This window comes from Sporothrix brasiliensis (assembly GCF_000820605.1).
Source record: "Sporothrix brasiliensis 5110 chromosome Unknown Cont16, whole genome shotgun sequence".
Lineage (NCBI taxonomy): Eukaryota > Fungi > Ascomycota > Sordariomycetes > Ophiostomatales > Ophiostomataceae > Sporothrix > Sporothrix brasiliensis.
In genome coordinates this window covers 1,329,808-1,343,509 of record NW_024467135.1, presented here as the reverse complement: position 1 = coordinate 1,343,509, position 13,702 = coordinate 1,329,808, and the positions used below count along the sequence as shown (strand labels likewise).

General features: G+C 61.1%; 4 protein-coding genes across 4 annotated transcripts; 2 read left to right on the top strand and 2 right to left on the bottom strand.

Moving 5' to 3' along the window:
* Positions 1 to 1,924: 1,924 nt before the first annotated feature.
* Positions 1,925 to 5,323, top strand: SPBR_04061 (calcium-transporting ATPase; the record flags this gene model as incomplete). The annotated part of the gene is made up of 1 exon (XM_040762345.1): positions 1,925 to 5,323. The coding sequence occupies one exon, from the start codon at positions 1,925 to 1,927 to the stop codon at positions 5,321 to 5,323; it is 3,399 nt and encodes a 1,132-aa protein (XP_040621669.1).
* A 1,305-nt stretch (positions 5,324 to 6,628) lies between these two features.
* SPBR_04440 (uncharacterized protein) lies at positions 6,629 to 7,333 on the top strand (the record flags this gene model as incomplete). The annotated part of the gene is made up of 1 exon (XM_040762723.1): positions 6,629 to 7,333. One exon carries the CDS (start codon positions 6,629 to 6,631, stop codon positions 7,331 to 7,333), a length of 705 nt encoding a protein of 234 aa, XP_040621668.1.
* Positions 7,334 to 7,836: 503 nt separating this feature from the next.
* Positions 7,837 to 9,264, bottom strand: SPBR_04246 (uncharacterized protein; the record flags this gene model as incomplete). The annotated part of the gene is made up of 1 exon (XM_040762529.1): positions 7,837 to 9,264. The coding sequence occupies one exon, from the start codon at positions 9,262 to 9,264 to the stop codon at positions 7,837 to 7,839; it is 1,428 nt and encodes a 475-aa protein (XP_040621667.1).
* Positions 9,265 to 9,664: 400 nt separating this feature from the next.
* On the bottom strand, positions 9,665 to 12,736 carry SPBR_04066 (uncharacterized protein; the record flags this gene model as incomplete). The annotated part of the gene is made up of 1 exon (XM_040762350.1): positions 9,665 to 12,736. One exon carries the CDS (start codon positions 12,734 to 12,736, stop codon positions 9,665 to 9,667), a length of 3,072 nt encoding a protein of 1,023 aa, XP_040621666.1.
* Positions 12,737 to 13,702: the final 966 nt, after the last annotated feature.

Genomic DNA, 13,702 nt, shown 5'->3' with positions numbered 1-13,702 from the left:
AGGCCGGACAAGTTTGATAGTGCATATATGGACTGCTTGTTGCATCCAAGGCGAGTGGCGGCGACGTCGAAATGGCCACCGGAGCGGACCGTGAGATAAGAAGGAAGTACGTTTCTGTACTGCCTAGACTTCTAGATAGAGCACGCCGAGACCAGAGCATTCTCGCCGAGACTTCCTTATCTCTTTCGTCTTCGTTGAGACCGGGGATGTCGCAATCCCGTTTCCAAGAATTACCAAGGACAACGTACAGCGACAAGAAGCTGGGGACGTCTGGGCGCCTTGGGAGGTCTCGGCTAGTGCCTGGGCAATGCGACGGCCTGGTATCTCGGGGAGATTCCCCTCCTTTTCGACACCTTGAGAGATATGTCGTACAGCAGTGGATATTGGCTTCGTGCGAAAATAAAGCGGAGGAGGTTGGTAATGCATTGGGATATTGCCGTTACTCACGATTGGAACAACTTGTTCGTCATACTTTGTCGCGTTTTGCGCAAGTATCGCCTCGTAAACGACCCACACCGCGTCACATGCTCAGTCACCTGCCACTAGCGGTGATTTTTGTGGGTCTGACACTGTGCGCCAAGAACGTCAAAGCCTGCACTGCCACGGTGCGAGGCGAGAACAGAACAAGCTCTTCCTAAAGCTTCACCTCGGACGTTGACAACTCAACCATCGACAGCCCTGACGATACCGAGACCAACTGAGCTCGACGACAAGACTTGTGGAACACCCCAGAAGCTTGGCGAAGAGGATGCTTTAAGACCCAAAATGTCTAAAGTCTCAAAGTTTTAGAGTCTCAAAAGTCCCAAATCCAAGAAAGGGGTAATTAATGTTTGAGAGCTAATGTACAGAGAGACGCACGCCGTTATCATCACAACAACCGCCGGATGATGAACTTTGACAGTGCAGAGAAGGCGTAAGGCCATGGAACAGCTGTGTACCGCGGCTCATCACGCTGAAGGCCGGACAGCCAGTTAAGGTGCTCGAACTGCACGCATCGACGGACGCGGCTTCACCGTGCTTCGAAACGCCAAGTCACGACCAAGAATTTGCCACGCTCGCGCTAATCCATGGACGGCTGAGTCACCTGACTGGATCGACATTAAAGTTTTGCTATTTTGACGAATCAGGGGCGCGGGGACTGGGCGAGAGTCGTACGACAAGTGTCGAAGAAGGTAGACAAAGTGGACGAAGGGACAAAAAAATACCGACAAACAAGACGCTGGTCAACGGGAGGCGTCCCTTTGTGCGCGGGGTATGTCGCCCTTGCTCTGCGCGTGTCTGCAGCGCCGAGACACCCCGGGAACAGGCCGGTGTGCGCCGGCGAGACTCGACAAGGCTCGACAAGGGCTCGGCGGGCGCTTGGAAGGCCCACCCTCCTTCGTATGACTACCAAGCAGTCTTTGTAAGGGATGTTGACGGTAGTCGCTATCTTTTGCTATTTTCGCCATTTTCTCTGCTTTCTCCATTTTCGTTCGGGTTGCACCCTTATTGCGGAACCAACGGTGCTTGGCGAGGGGCGATGACGTGCCCCGATGGATGCTCGGCAAGCGTTTTGTGATGTATTTACTGTCTGGTTACGAAGAAGGTTACGAAGAAGGTCATTTTCGTTATCTCTCTCACGGATGGGGGGCGGGGGATGACAAGACATATAAAGACGCCGCATTCGCCACGTCTTTATGACATCTGGGAACCTTAATGTTTTTTTTTCTCTTTACATTCTTACATACAAACATCGTTTAAGAGTTTTGGATATCCAGATCCTATTCTTATCATCATTCCTTTTGCTTTATCAAGCTATCCAATCGTTTTGTCCACTCCCTCTCGATGGAACACCGCGAGAACACTTGAATACACCAAACGACCAAACGACCAAACCGAACAACAACACAGAACCAACCACTTACACGACGCTCTGCACCTTATCATGCCTACACCATCCTTCACACAGCACCCGTTCCTCCTCAGCGTCCAGGATGTCGCCAAACAGCTGGAAACGGACGTCGACAAGGGCCTCACGGCCGTGCAGGTGAAGCAGCGCCAGGCGCACTATGGGCGCAACGAGCTCGAGGTCCAGGAGCCGACGCCCTGGTACTCGATCTTGATCAAGCAGTTTTGCAATGCCATGATTATTGTCCTCTTTATCATCCTGGGCGTGTCCTTTGGCATCGGCGACGTGATTGAGGGCGGCGTCGTGGCGGCCGTCATCGTCATCAACGTCACCATCGGCTTCTACCAGGAGTCGCGCGCCGAGAAGAAAATGGACGCGCTGCGCACGCTCTCGTCGCCCAGCGCCACCGTGGTCCGCGACGGCCACTCGACGGTCGTGCCCAACGCCGACGTCGTGCCCGGCGACGTCGTGCTGCTGCGCACGGGCGACACCGTGCCCGCGGACGCGCGCCTCTTTGAGTCGGTCAACCTCAGCTGCGACGAGCAGCTGATGACGGGCGAGTCGATGCCCGTCGACAAGGTGACGCACCACCGCATCCTGGACCCGACGACGGGCGCCGTGGCCACCGAGGCCGAGCGCGTGACCGACGGCGACCGCATCAACCTGGCCTTTGCGTCGACCAACGTCAGCAAGGGCCGCGGCCGCGGCATTGTCATAGCGACGGGCATGGACACGGCCGTGGGGCGCATTGCCGCGGCGTCGGCCGGCAAGCACAGCCGCAAGCCGGGGCGGTCCATGAACGTGCGCAAATACGGCCCGCGGCAGGCGGCCCTGGGCAGCGCGCGGCGGCTCTGGGACCTGGTGCGCAAGCTCATCGGCCTCAAGGACGTGACGCCGCTGCAGCGCCGCCTCACGTACCTGGCGTACGCGCTGTTTGTGCTGGCCGTCGTGATTGCGCTCATCGTCTTTGGCGTGCACAAGTTCGACCTCAACAGCGAGGTGGTGCTGTACGCGACGTCCACGGGCATCGCGCTCATCCCCGAGTCGCTGGCCATTGTGCTCATCATGACCATGGTGCAGGCCACGCGCGTGATGCGGCAGGCCAACGTGGTGGTGCGCGACCTGGCGGCGCTGGAGCTGCTGGGCGGCGTGACCAACATCTGCTCGGACAAGACGGGCACGCTGACGCAGGGCGCCATGATTGTCAAGAAGGCGTGGCTGCCGCGGCAGCGCGTGCTGACGCTGCACGGCTCGACGGACCCCAACGACCCGACGACGGGCACGGTCCAGGAAGACGACGCGACGAGGGCGGACACGAAAACGAACAACGCGAACAACGCAAACGACGCAAACGACGCAAACGACGCAAACGACGCAAACAACGCAAACAACGCAAACAACGCAAACAACGCAAACAACGAGCCGGGCGACGGCGCCGCGGCCGCGCGGATGACGCCGGGCCTGCGCACGTTTCTGCTGGCCAGCGCGCTCTGCAACGCGGCCACGGTGCGCCAGGACCCGGAGTCGGGCGAGTGGCAGTCGATTGGCGAGCCGACGGAAATTGCGCTGCAGGTGTTTGCGCAGCGGTTTGGCATGGGCAAGCGCGCGCTCGAGGCGGCCGGCTGGACGCAGCGCACCGAGTTCCCCTTTGACAGCACCATCAAGCGCATGAGCGTCGTCTACGACGCGCCGGCGGACGTTCCGGCCGGCGACTTTGTGGGCGCGCAGAGCGCCCGCACCAACAACAGCATCGTGCTCACCAAGGGCGCCGTCGAGCGCATCCTCGAGCGCTGCACGTCGATGGCCCCCGACGACCAGGACGCCGAGGGCGAGCCCATGACGGACGAGCACAAGGAGACGATCCTGGCGCAGATGAACACCTTTGCGCCGCTCGGCCTGCGGGTGCTGGCGATTGCGTACCGGCCATGGAACGGCCGCTTCCAGGGCGAGGGCGAGGGCGAGGGCGACGGGGAGCAGGCCACCGACGACAAGGAGAGAAAGGACACGGCTGCGCCCAGCGCGCGCGCCGACGCCGAGCAGGACCTGCGCGCGCGCGTCGAGCAGGACCTCGTCTTCGTGGGCCTCGTGGGCATCTACGACCCGCCGCGCGTGGAGACGGCGCCGTCGATCCGCGAGTGCACGGACGCGGGCATCCACGTGCACATGCTGACGGGCGACCACCCGGCGACGGCCGAGGCGATTGCGCGCGAGGTGGGCATTCTGCCGGACGCGTCGGTGACGGGCACGCTGCCGGCGGACGTGGCGCGCTCGCTGGTGCTGCCGGCGACGGCCTTTGACGCGCTGTCGGACGCCGCGCTGGACGCGCTGCCGCAGCTGCCGCGGGTGGTGGCGCGCTGCACGCCCGAGACCAAGACGCGCATGATCGAGGCGCTGCGGCGCCGCCAGGCCTTCAGCGCCATGACGGGCGACGGCGTCAACGACGCGCCCAGCCTGAGCCGCGCCGACGTCGGCATTGCCATGGGCTCCGGCAGCGACGTGGCCAAGGGCGCGGCCGCGATTGTGCTGGCGGACGACCGCTTCAGCTCCATCGTGGCGGCCGTGCGCGAGGGCCGGCGCATGTTTGACAACATCCAAAAGTTTATGCTGCACCTGCTGACGTCCAACATTGCCGAGGTCATCGTGCTCATCATCGGCCTGTCCTTCCAGGACGCCGACGGCTTCTCCGTCTTCCCCGTCAGCGCGCTGCACATTCTGTGGATCAACATCTTCACGTCGGCCATGCCGGCCCTCGGCCTCGGCATGGAGAAGGCGTCCATCGAGGTCATGCACCGCCCGCCGCACGGCCGCGGCATCTTTACGCGGCAGCTCACCTGGGACATGCTCATCTACGGCGTCGTCATGGGCGCCGTCTCGCTGCTGACGTTTGTCGCCGTCGTCTACGGCGTCAACGGCGGCGAGCTCGGCCACGAGTGCAACCGCGAGTGGTCCCCCAGCTGCAACGCCGTCTTCCGCGCCCGCGCCACCGTCTTCGTCCAGCTCACCTACCTCATTCTGCTGTCCGCCTGGGAGTTCAAGGACATGCGCCGCTCGCTCTTCCGCCTCAACCCCGAGAACCCCCACCCCTTCCCCCTCAACGTGGCCACCGACCTCTGGGCCAACAAGTTCTTGTTCTTCTCCGTCGTCATCGGCCTCATCCCGCCCATCGTCCTGGTCTACGTCCCCGTCATTGGCGAGAGGGTCATGAAGCACCGGCCCATCACCTGGGAATGGGGCCTGGTGTTTGCCGGCATTGCCGTCTTCTTGCTGGCTGTCGAGGGCTGGAAGTACGCCAAGCGCAGCCTGGGCCTCTTCGACGAGACCATTGGTGCTGCAAGGCACGGCCGGCGCCGTCGGGGCGGCGCCAACGGCGGTTCAGTCGAGGCCGGCCGGCCGCCGCTGATGCAGAAGAGCGTGACGACGAGCACCATGCAGTAGTTGTGCAGACTACGAGCGTTGCCGTCATTCATCAATAGGTAGCGATATCTGACTTTGATTTTGTTATTTTCTTTTACTTGTCTTTTTACTCTCTCACTGTTTCTTTGATAGTTTTCCTTTGTTATGATTCCCGTCTTAGAGGTCTACGGACCAAATTCCCTGGCAAACGGGGCGACGCAAGTTACCATACTTTTATTTTCTTATTATCTAGTTGACAATACGAAGACTTGAATAACTTTGACGATCTTAAGCTCTTCTTTGAAGTGCCTGACTTTGACGAGCCAATTCCTCTTCGAATGCGGCCGTTATCGCTGTAATCGCTGGCCAAGCTGGAGACATCAACAGCGAATGCTACGTCTTTTAATGCACGTATAAAAACTTGATTTGGTGCCTCGAGCCGCGTCTCAAGTTGACTACCCCGGAATGGGAATCTGGCCAGCAGCCGTGCCATGATATCATAGTAATAGACGGACCAATAATACCTATCGTATGGTTTCCCACTTCCACTCACCTTCTTTCATCACTCGCCAATTGAGCCGCAGTCTTTTGCCTGTAGATGCCTCGATGAAATCACGATCGTTGGTACTGCGAATACCATCTTTAGGTGGTCCATTGATGACCCGGCTTTCCATTCCCTCTCTGCACTGTTACTACTCCCTCGAAACGGTAAGTATCACCATGCATAGACTTATTCGGCGTCCACTTGTGCTGGTGAGATGTCATTGCACCGATTTCTTTGTCTATTGTCGTCACGCAGGAGGAGTCCTTTCCATTGTAGACGCAGTGCCCCAAGGTGTCGCCATGAAAACGCATCTTCTGGGAAGAGGTAGACATGGAGATGGGAATGTGTTTCATTCGTATCCTCGCATCAATGTCGTAATTGTCAGGATCATTCCCTTGGCTGCTTGGATGTCATTGCGATCAAAATAGTGTCTCAACCAAAGGACGGCATGTTGAGCAGGCAAAATGGGCGGAATGGCTACTTAGCCAGCCAATACATCCAATTGCCTACCCCGGCTCACCGTGTCCTTGGCTTTTAGAATCCCCTATTGCATCTTTATTGCTATAATGAAGTGTGCTATAGGTGACGTCGGAGACCAAGGTGCTTTGACGTTGGGCGACTGGCCATATTCACGAGAAGAGCATAAATGCTGCGACCATTCCCACGAGCCTCGGTGAAGAGTAGCTATCGTGATTTTTTTGTACACCATATTCAGATTTCAGTTTCACCCACGTCAATGTCTTTCTACTTGTCATAACGCGAGACTTCTGCCGCCTCCTTGTCGTATCCCAACCCGTGCGATCATGTCCTGCACCGTCCTTTCTCAGCCAAAGCCGCTCGCCACGGGCCCTATTGTTGTCGCTTGCAACGCTCCGGTGAAGGCCCCGGTGCCCATCCCTATTCCGGCCAGCATCCCGGCCAGCATCACGGCCCACACGCCGGAACCTGAGCCGCCGCTGATGTCCGCCGTGACCGCACAATGTACGGAACGCCTGACTGTCCCCGTTCGGCCGGCCTTCAACTGGCGCAACGCCGCCGATCGCCTGCGTGAAGGACTGCACAGGCCGCTGCCGTTTGAGAGCGACAAGGTGCCGCGGTACCGGCAGTCGGTCTTTCACGAGATGGGGCTGGGCAGGGGCGGCGAAAAAGGGTTCGACATGAACGACTTTGACATGGACGACATGGACGACATGGACGAGATACTGCCGCGAGCACGACGACCGCGGCCCGCGTCGCTCTTTTTGACCAACCTGCATGCGTTGCGGCTCGGGCTGGACGACGACAACCAGCCGGCGATGACCAGTCCCGTCGCATCGGCCCGGAAGCGCATGTCGTGGTCGCCCGCATCATCCACATCCGCGTCGCCATCCACGTCCACGTCGACCTCGCCAGGCCTGTCCGACCGCAAGCGGCCGTGGTATGCCAAGCTGGGCGGCAGCGGCAGCGGCGGCTTGCGACTTGCGCCGAAGCGTTCGATCTTGTTCTTGTCTGTGAGGGAGGATAAGTGAGAATAGAGAATACGGCGCACGATGAAACGAGACAACAAAACGAGACATGACTAAAGATTTGTACTGTAAAAAATAATAATGTATTTCATGGTGGCGGGACGGGCTAGAGGATATATGCACTGTGCAAAACAAAATGGAATGCAAATAAAAGGAATGAGCGTGTCGTAATATACAAGAACTGCAATGAGCAGTGCGAGACGGTTGACCGGTGCCGTCCTTGGACGGAATATTTTTGGCCATCGTGTGCGTCTGGGCGAACAGGGCCTCGTCGAGTGAAGATGGTGTGTAGACGGTGTGACGGAGTCTATGCTCGACGTCGTTGCCGGCAGAGAAGCAGGGACAATACAGATGTTGTCTGTGTCTCGCTGGCCTCGCTCTGCGCGGCATGTGTTTTGCCATGGGGCAGAGAGCGCGACAGGGCCTGGCCGGACGCTGCATGTATCGTGCGACGTACAAGAGGACAAGAGTACAAGAGGACAAGAAGAGCTTGATGCACGCCCTCCTCATGTCGCCAGTGTACCCCACGCCCGCACTTGCCGCTGCTCAATGTTCTCGCCAAACTTGCGCTGCAGCCGGTGCAGGATGCGCTGCGCCTCGTCCGACTGCCCCACAAACGCCAGGTGCCGCACGGTGTCCAGGCCCATGGACACAATCCGGGCCGCGTGCGCCGGCCGCCGGCCCGTCGGCGGCTCCGCCGGCATGCGGTGCCGCAGCACGCTGGTCAGCAGCGTGTCGTTGTCCAGCAGGGCCTGGGCGGGCGCGGGGCTGGGCTTGGTCGGGTGGCGCAGGTCGAGGTGGGCGCGCTCGATGAGGACGCTGGGCCGCGGGTCGCTGTCCATGATGCGGGCGAAGCCGTCGTACAGGGCCGGGGAGGGGTCGGCGAGGTTCCAGGCCTTGAGGGTGGACAGCCACGAGAGCTCGAACCAGGGCCAGACGATTGTGTTTTGGACGGTGGCGGTGGCCGCGGGGAGGTCGGCGGGCAGGTCGGCGGCTGCCTGGCTCATCGTGCGGTAGGCGTCGTCGAGCGTGTCGGCGCCGCCGGCCTTGGCCTTGACGAGGGCGTCCAGCACGAACGCGGCGCTGCCGACGCGGTAGGCGGGCGCGTTGCGGGCGCGGACCTCGACCTGTGCGGGGCCGTCCTGGCCGTCCTGGTTTTGCTGGAGCCGCGCAATCCACTGCCACACCACGGCCTCCATGGCCGGCTCGGCCGCCAGAAACTGCACGAGCACGCTGGTGAACTGCGTGTCGGCGACAAACGACAGGTCGCGCTCGAGGCCCGACGCCCGCAGCCACTGCAGCACGCGCAGCCCCGCGCCCGTGTCCGCCATGAACGTCTTGGCCAGCGCATGCGACGACTGCACGGCCTCGCGGCGCTTGGCCAGCAGACAGCCCGCCGCGCGCTTCGTGGTCATGAGGCCGCGGGCGACGGCCCAGTCGAAGATGTCCATGGGGTCGCGCTGGGCGGTCTCCGCATGGGTGGTGGACGGGTGAGCGAGCGCCGACGACAGTGGGGCGGCCGTCAGGATTCCCGGGGCATTCGCTGCTGCCGCTGGCACGGCCTTGGTGACGCTGGACCGCAGGTTCGGGCGGCTGGCAAGCTGGTCGTAGGTAAAGAGCGGGTTGGACAGGATGGCGCGGAGATGGCGGTCGGTTGGGCGGTGGCGTGGCGACGACGACGGCGTGCCAATTGGCGTTGCTGCCGTGGCGGCGTCGGCGGACTTGGTGGACGATTGCGTCACCGTTTTCGTAGCGGCCGCCACGGATGACTCGGCATGTTCGTCGCCCAGACCGTGTTCGCGGTCGAGATGTTTGCGGAACGACGTCGTCAGCGTGTCGAGCAGCTTCTTGCGGCTCTTTTCGTTGAGCGGCAGGGGGTGGTGAATTTTGGGCAGCATGCCCTTGAGGGAGCTGTATGGCCTTGTCGGGAGCATTGTGGATGGTGTGGGGAGGTGTGCGTGCGCAGTGTCGTTGGCGACGATGGAAGCCAGAGAGAGAGGTGACGATATCATAGAACGAATGAGGACAAAATGGCCAGCAGGTCTGCCCTACCCCACTGTGGGCCGGGTGTGGCATGCACGTGACTATACACGTGCATGACTATGTGGGTCCAATGCCGTTAGCGCCAAGACCCCAGCGTTCAGTGTAAGTCACAGCGGATACCGCTTCCCCGGAAAGTGAACTCTGCATCGCCCGACGAGCACAACTTTGTAGACAAGCCGGAGGGGCAGAGGGTCAGGAAGCCAAGTAGGCATCTCCACGTGGGTGCTGCAATGAAATTCATATTTAAGTCGTATCGCTACATGTCGTATGTTACAATCACGATTGTGCCGTCTACCCTCTCTCCAACAAATCATCCCAGTCCCAGGGATCTTGGTCTGACCAGGTCCCTGCCGCAGGCATGCCGCCAATGGTGGGGTGCGGTTGCTGTTCGTGTTGGGTTAGCTGTAGTGGAGGTCGCTGCTCGAGCTCCTTGACAGCTTCTAGGGAGACGACCGAGACACGGCCGTCGGCCTCAAACAGCGACGGCGGTGCATGTTGTGCCTGAGGGCCAGCGCCCGTACTCACCGTCGTGTCGGCCGTCGACAGGTCCGGCACTGATGGCACCGTGGACGCCGTCTCGTCGAGGCGGTGGAACACTGCGTGGTGCAAATCCTGGTGCATGCTCTGCTGCATGCTCTGCTGCGTGCTCTGCTGCGTGTCCTGTCGGGCGTACGCCTGCGATGCCATGACCGTTTCGAACGCGGGTGGGGGTGGAGCCGACGTCTGCAGTGGCGTCGCCTGCGCCGGTTGTGCCGGCCCCCCCCTTTTGCCTTTGACGGCGACTGGCGGTGGCGACTCGGCGCCGTCTATGCGCCGCTGGAACTGGAGAAGCGCGCGGTTTGTGCGGCCGTAGGGGTAGACGGCCGGCAGGAACGTGCGCGTCATGTCCTTGAGGGTGCGGCGCAGCGACTGCAGGTGGGCGACGGCCTCGATGGCGCCGTCCATCGGCAGCGTCTCAATGTACCAGGTCAGCGCCTCGGACGCCATGGCGGCCCACTGCACGCCGGTGCACTGCAGCGTGCGAATGTCTTCGCGCCGCCGGAACGTCTCAAACAGCTTGGCCATGCAAATGGACGCGTGGCCCAGCGTGGCCATGCTCGCGGCGGCGGCGTAGTCGCCCGGGGGGTTGTGGTTGTGCGGATGGGCGTGGTGACGACCGTTCGACGCGCGACGGGACGGCGATGGCATGTTGGGCGACGGCAGGGGGTAGCCGCTCGGCGCGCCGCGGGTTTTCTGAGGCGGAAAGGCGCGGGTGCGGTGCACAATGATCTTGGTGGCGTTGAAGTGCAGGTGCAGCACAAACAGAAAGTGGTAGCAGTCGTGGCCGCGGACGGGCCCCTGGCGCACGCGTTCCGACAGACTGTTGAACCACTGGTTGAGGCGGGCATCGAGGCTGGCCACGTCGGGCCGTTGGCTGTGCGCGTGGCGCTGGGCGGCATGCTGGTGATAGGCGTGCGGGAGCCCGCCGCCGTCATACGGTAACTCCGCAGCGGAAGAAGTGGATGCAGCCGCGGCGGCGGCGGCGGTGGCAGCGGCAGCCTCGGCCTCCGCGGCAACGGCTGCCGCCGGGCGGTTCTGGAAAGGACTGCCGGCGCCGTACAGCTCGTCGGTCATCTGGCGCGCCAGCTCCATGAGGTCCATCAAGTCGTCGTTGACCTCGTCTTCGAAGCTCGACGGCGCGCGCAGATCGTCTTCGCCGTGGCCCGCGACGCTGCTGGCGTCCGACGACGGCATCGTGCTGGACGAGCTGGTGCCCCCGACGGCAAATTGCCACGCCAGACGCGACAGCTGCAGGGTGAGGTTTTTAATGGCGAGCGGCCGGCGCAAAAACACGGCCCAGAACTGGTCGTGCACCGACGCGGCCCAGATGAGCCAGTGCCGGATGGCAGTCTCTTCGGCGGTTAGGGCACGGCTGCTCGAGGCCGCTCCCAGGTCGAGCCCCATCTCCAGGATGAGCTTGGACGCCAGGCACGAGTACATGTAGCCCGTCATCTGGTCGTCGAGGCTCGTCTCGACCTCGCACAGAATCAAGACCGTCTGGACCGTCGCGAGCGTCGGGCGCCCGACGTCGGTCTCGACGGCGCGGCGTGCCGCCGTCGCCAGCCGGTTCTCGCCGTCTGGACGCAGGAAGCGGTCTGTGACGTCCGGGCGCGTCGAGTAGCGCAGACCCGCCGCCAGCATGGCCAAGAAGAGCGCGCTGCGGTGCTTGTGGCAGCAGTCTTTGCGGTGGACGGGCCCGCTGCTGGGGTCGTCGTCGATGCTGTCGTAGAAATCATTGTCCGCCGACTTTGGCCGGCTGCCGTTGCTGGTCTGGTGCAGCGTCATAAAGTCTTGTTGCGACACAAACTTCATCATCATCTGGTAGCGGTGGAAGAAGAGGCCCAGCAGGTAGTCGACGAGCGGCGGCGACAGGCCCAGGTTGTCGCAGCAGGCAGCGCGGGGCCGTACCGTCGGGAACGGCGCGGCGGCTACAGCTGCAGCAAACGTGGCCGCGACGGCAGCCGTGGTGGCAGCCGGTGCTGTTCGCTCAACGGTGGCGCGCGGCAAGGAAATACTGTGGTCGTGGCCCTGACCCTGTTCATGACTTGGGGCGAGTATCTGTGCGTGCGAGGGCGCACAGGATGGGGCTTGCGATGGATGCGACAGAGCGCGCTCGCGACCGCCGCCAAGAATCACGTTGCTCGCACTCTGGTTCACCATGTGCGACGACGTGTACGACGACGTGTACGACGGTGCGTACACCGTGTTGGGCATGTAAAAATTGTGGGCGGGCGGCGGTGGCATCGACGATGGCGGCACCTGCGACTTGGCCATGGTTGTGGTGTTGGTGGCGGTGTTGTTGTTATTGTTGGCGACGGACAGCATCGTGCTGTATGCGTCGATGTCAGCGTCGTTGGGCATGGCAAAGATAGACAGCGGCGCCACGGATGCGCCGTCATCCATCTCCAAGTCCATTTGCTCCCACGCGGAGAATTGTTGGACGTGTGGCGGTTGATTGTGACTGCGACTGTAACTGTGACTGCGGCGCTGGCCGTGGTTCAGCTGCTGCTGCCGCAACAGGGCGTGGTTTGCGGCCCGCGCTTCGGCCAGGGCCTCTTCGAGCAGCCGCACCCGCTTGGCCAGCGCTTCGGCCTGCGGCTTGTAGTGCCCGCGGTTGCGTTTGCCGTCGGACATTTCGCACGCGATGCCGCGCTGCTGGCACTGCGCGCACGTGCGCTGGCCTGGGATGCCGTCGCATTTGGACCGCTTGCTGCGGCAGTGGCTGCAGGCGACAACGGCGCGGATGCGTTTCTTCTGGGGGTGTTGTGATGTCGTCGACTCGGACTGCTGGGCCGGCTGTTGTGGCTGAACAGACGGCGGCATCGCCGATGTCGTCGGTGACGTGCTATGTCGGACATGGTGTTGTCGTGGGGTCTAGATCATGCGATCATGCGATCATGCGATCATGCGATCATGAGATGTCGAGATAATGAACAAATTGTGTTCCAAAACGCATTGGCAGTGAATAGTCGAGATGGAGATGATTCACGATAAGAAGAGAACACCACATAAGAAACAGAACCAAGACTGAAAACAGTAAAGATGGGGCAAACAATGCGGAGAAGACGTTGTGGAGATCCCATGTTGACTCGCTTCGTTTCATTCCTTTATTCTTCCTGTCTCTCTCGTCACTCCTCCGTATCAGCTCCGGATCTGCAGCAGCTTGGAGGATCTGGAGAGTCTGGAGACCACTTTGTAGCGCCATAGCATGCATGGGGCTCTCCGACCCATGGACCCACGGACTCATGGCCATGGATTTAAGGGTTGTATGAGCTCACAGTCTCCTATTCCCCGTCTTGTCTCCCCACTGGCCGTCTTGGACGGGCGCTCATCGGATATGGTCTGCGCCATCTTGCGGGCGTTGATACGTCCGTTGTCCGGTCTCCCCCTCGCCCTTCCAGTTTAGCCCCAAGCTAGCAGGAAGTTGACAACCGAGCCGGCCACGCCACGTGCGAAACGACGAAAAACAAAAACAACCAAAAACGGGGTCGAGAACGGGGTGGAGGTGCGACCTTGACTGGCAGCCGGGGTGTCGGGCTACGACAAGCATCCAGTTGACAGAAACAAAATTGGGAAACGATGAAATACACAAAATAGACGAGCAATTGGCGGCATGGCAAATGCGGTGACCGACGCAGTCGCTTTTGCAGCTAGGCGCTTCGTCTTCGTTTGTCAGGGGGAGTGTTGACGATTTGGTGCCTGGAATTAAGTTTAGATGGGCCCAAGTTATTGCCGATCTTGGAGTGCAGGTCACGTGCTGTGCAGAGTACATAAACAGATTTAGCGCAC